At 32.0% G+C, this 8617-nt stretch overlaps 1 protein-coding gene across 1 annotated transcript; it reads left to right on the top strand.

Moving 5' to 3' along the window:
- The first annotated feature begins 2586 nt into the window (after positions 1-2586).
- LOC149881157 (zinc finger MYM-type protein 1-like) lies at positions 2587-6913 on the top strand. The gene is made up of 2 exons (XM_090068076.1): positions 2587-3810; positions 3858-6913. Exons 1-2 carry the CDS (start codon positions 3799-3801, stop codon positions 6903-6905), a joined length of 3060 nt encoding a protein of 1019 aa, XP_089924202.1. The 5' UTR covers positions 2587-3798; the 3' UTR covers positions 6906-6913.
- Positions 6914-8617: the final 1704 nt, after the last annotated feature.

Raw genomic sequence — 8617 nt, 5'->3', positions numbered from 1 at the left:
CAAAAGTAACCAAGTTTTGTAAAAAGTCATCAACTTGCATAGTTAATTGTATTTAGTTTACGTAACTGTTTTGGACTTTTTAGTAAAATTATTTTTTTCAAGACAGATGAAAAATTATAACATTAGAATATAGTATATATACCTTTCAAGGTATGCATCAGATAAACCGCGTGGATTACGAATAGATATAAATGGCTCCTTATGTGGATACTAAGAATGAAAGAAAAAATATTAGAATAACAAGAAAATAAAACTTGACATAGGATATTTTTTTTGTTACTGACCTCACTTAAAATTGTAAATTCCAGTGTAAGGCATACAAATTTTTCAGCTACATTTTCTGCAGTATTTGGATGAATAGTAATCTTCAGCTTAACTTTCCTAAAATACCAAAAAATCTTGTTTTTATTGTAACCAAAAGCAAAGCAAAAATTAAAAAAAAAAGATTTTTTTTTTTTACTTTAAAAAGTTAAAGATAGGTACATTAACTTATTGAAAGCAGTAAAGAAATATTTTAAGAGCATGTTGTGTGTAGCATGAGGTGGCAACCATGAACTTATATTTTTGAAACCTCTTTATCATTAGTACACAAAGTAAAAATTGGAAATACAGACAAGTATTTAGCTGCCAAGTGAAAGAAACTTCTCTGAAGTAACTTCACTTTTCAGAAATTGTATTAATACTTTGTAAAAATTGTATTCTCCTGATGAAATTGTATAATCCTGATGCTATTTTCTCAAAGAGTTGTTATTTGCATACAAAGAGTTTCTAAGATAAGCATGACACCATTGTTTTTGCATGTTTTTTTACAGAGTACCATTTTCTGACACACTAGACACTAGAATGGCTTCTTCTGCTACATCTAGATGACAATTTTAGCAAGCAATAACTATGCACATGCAAATGAATTGTTTTTGAGACAATACCTAAAATGATCTATAAACAAATACTCTAGGAAAATGTAGCATCATCAAAGATAGTCTATGTTAAAATTAGCAAAACTGTTTTATAAAGGACTTCAGGGGATCTTAACTCATTGACAGTCCTTATTTTTATCTGCAAATTTTTTATGATGTCGGTTTTTTGATGATAAAATTTTCAAAGCAAAAGTTTTATTAAAAATCTTTTTTTTATTAACTAGAGTAAGAATTCCTCTATTTATTGGGACCTTTTTTGTGCAAGTACAGCACTTCCCTTTCTTCTATTGATAACTAATCAATGAATTATTGAACTTTTACCTGTGAATAAACGGCCATTAAGTTTAAACAAATTGTGCTATTTTTGATTTATTTCATTTATCCAACTTCCATTTCTTCTGAAAATCTTAACAGGTGTTATTTATTAATTATAATACCCTGAAATTGGGTAGTTATAGACAAGTAAAACTCAAAAAAAAAAAAGAATCTTAATTTTTGAAAGAATTAGACTTGGTTGATATCACAAAATTTCATGCAAATGATGACAATAGAGGAAGATAAACAGTTTTTATTAGCACAGAGAACTGGAAGACAAGGTTGTATGTTATCAGTAAATCAAAAGTTGACAAAAATTGGAAAAAAAAAAAAAAATTGCTGAGTGAAGAGCCAAAGCAAAGAAAAGGAAAAAGAAAAAAGAAAGAAAGAAAAGAAATTTCAACAAAAGCTACTCTAACTTCAAAGAAATCAAATGAAAACAGTGACACTCACCTGAATTTTCAGCAGTGTTAGAACCAAGAAGTCTGATAGAGAAGCTGCTTTTACCATTGCAGCTACAACTACAAGTTTGGGACATGACATTAATAATTTAACACTAACATTTAGCACCCTTTGAGAAAAATTAGCAGAAAAGGATAAGCAAGAACTTAATCTGGTACACTGGGATGGGATATTGCTGGCAGATGTCACCAATGTTGTTCATGAAAGGGTGGATTGCTAGGCCATATTATTGACAGATGAAGACACTAAAAAGTTACTTGTTGTTCCAAAAATATCAAAAGGAACTGGAGCAGCCATGGCTGAGGCTACTGTAGCAAGTCTCATGGAATGGGGAACAAAGGAAATTCCAACGTTGTTAGAGGCTGTATCAAAGAACAATGGAATTCCTTCAACCAAGCAGAATATCAACATATCAGTGATTAAGACTTGAAAGATGATTTTTTGAAACATTTGAAAGATGAAACAGTAATATTTGTAGCAAAGTTTGAAAAAAGTGGGAAACAACCAAGGGATGACTACTGAGAGTTTATAGAACTGACATTACTGTTTCTTGTTGAAATTCATCCTAGAAGAAAATGATTCAACATGTCTGGTGCCTTTCACCATGCTCATTGGTTGTCAAAAGCTACAGTATAAAAATAAATATGTTTAGAAAACAGTTTAAAATGACATCAAAAGAAAAAAAAGTATTGTTGTCCTTTAAGTTGTTCGCACCTCTCCTGCATCTTCATGGTTTTCATGCACATTTCCTGAGGATGCTGCAAATAACAACTTATCATTATTAATGAAATTTGACATATAAAAATCTACTGATGAAAAAATAAGTCAGATTACAGAAGCTGCAATAAAAAGACATTTGTGGTATTTAAGGAAATAACTTATTGTACTGTTGTTTTTTTCAAATTGTGTTTCATAGGAAACAAAACAAAAATTGATTTCTAAAGTGAACACTAAACCAAACAAGAAAATCATGAAATGATTTGTAAATGTTGCTGATATCCATTTGAAGTCAATTGAAGATTTTATAACATCAAAGTCATTGGTTATTTATATGAAGGTTTTGAAATTGATTTTCAATCATACCACTGATCCAAGTATTTAAAACGCTCTTGAAACATACAAAAAAGACCTAATCAGAATTAAAGAATTGTAAGTTATAAATGATTGTGCTGAACATTGTGCTGCATTGAGCCAATATAATGAAATATTGAGAAAAAAAAAAAAAAAAAAGAACAGAGTTTATAATTGCACAATAGTGTTCAACATCACAGAAACTCAAATCAGCAAAGAAAAGATAGGTTACTCAAATGAATATAGATTTAAGAACCAAGGTTATAATTTAATATTATTAGTTTGTTATAGTTAAAACACATAAGACTTATGAAAAAAAAAGTTGCAAATTAATGATGCATTTAAAATCAAAATAAAAAACAATTCTGCAAACTTCAAAAGCCATGAGGAACTTCTAAATGTTGCTCTAAAATTGCTCAAATATTTGTGCACAACTTTATTTTAGCGTTTTTCACCACTTTAATGGTTTTAAACCACCACTTTTTTTTTTAACCACCCTAACATACATACGTATATACGTACATTCATACATACATACATGCATGCATACATACATACATACATACATACAGGGGCGTCGCCTTGGAGGGGGTAGGGGGGGGAGTCTCCCCCTCCCAGAATCTAAAAAAGAGAAAAGTTGGGAATTTCCTTGCCGAGAGTTGGGACAGTTGGGAAATAGGTGATAAAATCAAAAAATACTTTCTAGTTAAATAAAATTAAAATGTTTGCAAAAATCCATCATCCATCTAATTCTTTTTTGACTTGGACAAATAAACTTTACGTTTATTAAACGACTTATGGCTGTTTTCCACAAGACGAAATAAATTGTGGAGTCATAAAGAAGAGCCCTTTTGATTTCCGCGTTGTTTTTTTTTTCGCGCTACTTTTTTTTTGTTATCAACAATAAAAATGGCAGCTGAAAGTTTATGCTGTATGTTTGACTAAAAGCAGTTATTCTTTTTTTTTTCATACTTTCTACTTTGAAACGTGAATATTTATTTCCATGAATTGATTTCAACATTTGTCTTATTTAATGTTTATAAAAGTTATCACACTTATTAAGAGTGATAACTTTTATAAACATTAAATCAGTTAAAAATTACGGTAAATTATAGTATCTGCATTTGTTTTCCAGCACTAACTATGAAAAGCAAAAGATATAAATTACAATGTTGCGTATGCAAAGCAGTATTTAACAACGACTATAAAACCAGTCATGAAAGATCCGTTCATGGTGGTAGAAAGGTTCATATACAAACAGTGGGAGCCCCAGAGAATCCTTTTCTAGCCTCCTTAGCTTCAAAAAAACGAAAAATGGTACCTCAGAATGCTGGTGATGATGTCGAAGTGGATGATGAAATACAAAGTAGTGAACATACAAAGTTAGACTTGATAATAATTGAAACATCGACTTCAACATGTAGTATATCCATAGAAGAAGAATTAACATCTTCTGATAAAAAATTTGAAGAGGATGCAAGTTCAAAAATTCAAGATAATGATGCAAGAGGGGAAAACTTGGGTTATGTTGTAGTCCAGGAACAAGCAGAGAAACTTACAGAACTAAATTCTAAATCAGATCATTTAAACCAGTTTCCTGACCGAGATGAAAAGGATGACATGAATATTATTAACTTGGATACTTCTGAAGTAAGCAGTGAAACAACAAGTTGGACTTTGCTCATGGGGAATTTGGGTGTTTTAATAGATAATCTTAAAGATTGTAATGACATTTATAAAAAATACTGTAAAGAAGAATTAGTAAATGAAAAATTCGCTGCGATTGAAATTGTAAATGCAACAAGTTCTGTGGTGGAAATGTCAAAAAATGTTTTGAAAATGGGAAATGCTTTTTTAAGAAAACTCGATATCAAAGCTCAAAGTATTATAATTGACAAATCAGATTCATCAGCATTGATAAGCCATGACCCAGGATTACGTCCACATACAATTACAGATAATCAAAAATCGTATTTAATCCAGTTAGGACCACACCAACCAAAACTTGCTAGTTTCCCAAGTGACGGTAAAAATAGATTTAATCCCCAGTGGTACAAAGAGTTTGAACATTTAGAATACAGTACCCAGAAGGATGCCACATTTTGTTTTGTCTGCCGGCTTTTCCCTAAGGTATTTGGAAAGAAGGGAAAAACTGAAGATGCTTGGATAAATGTTGGGGTAAGATCTTGGTCCAAGATGAAAAGCTATGGGAAAGAAAAACTTGGAAAGCTTCAGGCACACTTTACCTCTCAAGCACATAAAGTTGCATTAAGTGAATATTGTCACTTTCTTATGAAAAAAGGTCATATAGATCACCTTATTGATAAATCCAATAGACTTGCTCTTATAGAAGAGCAAAAAATAGAGGTACAGAATAGAAAAACTGTTGAAATTCTTATTGATACATGCAAGACTTTAGGAAGCCAAGGGCTAGCGTTTAGGGAATCGGACAGTGCTAATCAAGGTAACTTTGTTGCAGTAGTGAATCTTATCTCTTGCCACAATCCCACACTAATAGCCTGGATTGAAGATAGAGCCCTTCGTCCATATAGAGTTACATACACAAGTCCATCGTCTCAAAATGAAATGATTAGTTTAATTGCAACTGAATTAAAGGGAAAGATCATAGAAGAAATTAATAGCTCCAATTTTTTTTCCGTGATGGCCGACACTACTCCCGATATGTCACATAAGGACATAATGAGCATAGTTGTGAGAACAGCCAGTGAAAACGGTGAGATTCGGGAAAGGCTTTTAAAATCCGTTGAATGCACTGATAAGACTGGAAAAGGGATGGCTGAGCTAATTTTATCTTCTTTACATAAAGAAGGCATTGACACATCAAAGATGGCTTTTCAGTCGTATGATTACGCGAGTTCAATGTCTGGACAATTTAAAGGAGTACAAAAGTATATAACAGAAGAAGTTGGCCATAATGTACCCTACATACCTTGTCAAGACCACAGAACAAACACTGCTCTTGAACATGCATGCAATGTTAATACTTTAATACGAGAATTGTTTAATGTCCTCGAACAGTTGCATGTTTTCTTCACATCAAGCACAAAAAGATTTAGTCATTTAAAAGAAAAACTGGAAGACATTGACAGTGCACTACAGCTTGTAAACCTGTCTAGAACAAGATGGACCGCACGAGCAAAATCTGTTAAGGCTTTAAATCAGTGTTTAGAGAAGGTTGTTGATCTTCTTCAGAGCATCTCAAATAATAAGATTTTTGATACTAACACAAGAACTAAGGCAATGGGACTTCTGAAAAAAGTAACAACTTTTGATTTCATTATTACTCTTTTCTTCATGAAGAATATCATTGAGAAGATAAAAATATTAACAGAAATCTTAGAAAGTCCAAACTTCAATGTTATCGACAGTATAAATGTAATTGAAAGTACTGCCAAGAACATACAAAATATCAGTAACGATACAGATGCTATGAATAATTTGATTGAAAGTGCAGTAATATTTTCTAGGAAATTACACATTGATGCAGAAAATGATTACGAACGACACCATAGATTAATAGCAATGGAGATGAAAGCTTTTTACCGGAAAGAATTCAAAGAGGTCATAGACTCTCTAGCCATGGGTTTAACAGAAAACTCGGCAGCATTAAAGGAAATATTTGCCCCTATCACCAAAATTTTTAGTTTTCCTTTAAATAAGGATAATTTGAGTATTGAAAACTTAACAAAAGCAAACAAACTTTTTCCTCCTGGATACAAGGATCATATTCCAGACGTTCATGTGCTGAAAAGCCAGATGGAAATTTTGATAGATATCTGTTTAGAAGAAGGTCATGAAGATTTTAAGTCATCAAGAACACCAGCTAAGACGCTGCAAGACATTTTGTACCATGTTGTGAAGTTAAAGGATATACTGAAACAAGCCCATAAATTATGCATTTTTGTAATCACAGCTGCTTATGGTGTAGCATCAAATGAGCGTTCATTCAGTCAACTCAAGATTGTAAAATCACATCTGAGAACAACAATGAGTGACGAGAGATTGGATAGCCTCATGCTACTAAAGTGCGAAAAAGAACTTTGTAAAGGAGTTAACCCCGAACATCTTGTTAAACGATGGGTTCAATTGAAGAAACGTCATATTAAAGTCAAACAGTAGACAAAAAATGATAGTGATGATAAAATATTGTGCGTATAAGTTTTGAAATAAAATAATATTTTCCATATTCCTTTGTACTAATTCATTTCCGTAAAATTTTAAACTGCTATATATGCTGCCAAAATGGTTTGTAAAGTTTATTGGATTTGTAAATTGTAACATTTTTTTGGACTGATACAGTTTCACTATGAATGGGTAAAACCTTTAGACGTTTTTTGAATTGAATATTTTGTATAAATGTAAAGGAAGCTATGTTTTGTTAAAAGAAGTCAATAAATACTGATAATTGACAATTCATGAAAGTGAGTGCAATGTAGTATAACAATCAGTAGATTTTGTAAATAGGACAAAAATTGATTTTTTGAATTCTTAAATTATAAAAAACAGTTGTGAAAACTATGTTAAGCAGTTGGGAAAAATAAGGTTCTCCCCCCCCCTGGAATTTTCTCACGCAACGCCACTGCATACATACATACATACATACATACATACATACATACATACATACATACATACATACATACATACATACATACATACATACATACATACATACATACATACTAAGCATCGGCGTTACCGCACCGTCGGTAAAAATGCGTAAAAATGCGTAAATTTGCGTAAAATGCGTAAAAATGCGTAAATTTGCGTAAAATGCGTAAAAATGCGTAAATTTGCGTAAAAATGCGTAAATCTGCGTAAAAAGCGTAAAAATGCGTAATTACCGCGGTAATTTTGCGTAAAAATGCGTAATACGCAATTTTACCGCATTTATCACTTTTTACCGCATTTATCACTTTTTACCGTTTTTATCACTTTTTACCGCTTTTTATCACGATTTACCGCATTTTATCACAAATTACCTCTTTTTTTGCTGATTACCGAAAAACTAAAAAAAGATACTTTAAATTGCTTTTTGTATTTCTATTAGTAAATATTACATTTACAGTTTTAAACAAACAAGTTATTGATAAAAAATTAATCATCAGATATATCATCATCTGTCTCTAATAAAATGTTTGCAAGCTCAGATGCTCTGTACTTTTTTTTCTCATTCCCTTTCCAATTTGACTTCATTATATTACCTAATTTTGCTTTTTTGATTCTACTTTGATTGTGCTGGAGTGTCATTGGAATAAACAAAGAGACACTTTGAGTTTGGTCTTTACCTTGAGTCACTTCATACCCTTCTTGTTGAGCTAGAGTCCTTTGACTCTCTTGAGTATCTAACTGTAGCTGTTGTTGCTTATTAGGTTCAGGACCAGTTTGAGTATCTGATAAAGTTGGAGAAGCCTTTTCAAGTGCACCTCTTTTTTTAGTTTCAGTTTGACTATGTGATTTTCCCTGTTGGTGAGTCTTCTTAGTTGGTGGTGTGACATGTGGTAATTCATACGGCTCTTCTTCGCAAGTTTTTTCCCAATCGTTGAGGTTAGAAGGAACCCTTGCGTAATTTTGACTCACAAAAACTAACATGCTAGTGTTTTCTGGTTTTACATTATGTCTAAAATCAGTAACTGTCCTACCTCCTACTGAAAACATTCTTTCTGATGAAGCAGAAGTCACAGGTATAGCCAAGTAACTTCTAGCCAGACCAGCTAGCAAAGGTAACTCATTTTTATTTTGCTTCCACCATTCTAAAGCATCCACATCCCTTTCAGGTAAGGCCATAGTCTGATACTTTTCAAATTCAAGCATCAAGGGTGGCTTGAGCT

Source organism: Hydra viridissima, unplaced genomic scaffold (assembly GCF_058129835.1).
Source record: "Hydra viridissima isolate aposymbiotic clone 2 unplaced genomic scaffold, HvirCarnegie_v1 scaffold_12, whole genome shotgun sequence".
Classification (NCBI taxonomy): domain Eukaryota; kingdom Metazoa; phylum Cnidaria; class Hydrozoa; order Anthoathecata; family Hydridae; genus Hydra; species Hydra viridissima.
This window is presented reverse-complemented; position numbering and strand designations above follow the sequence as displayed.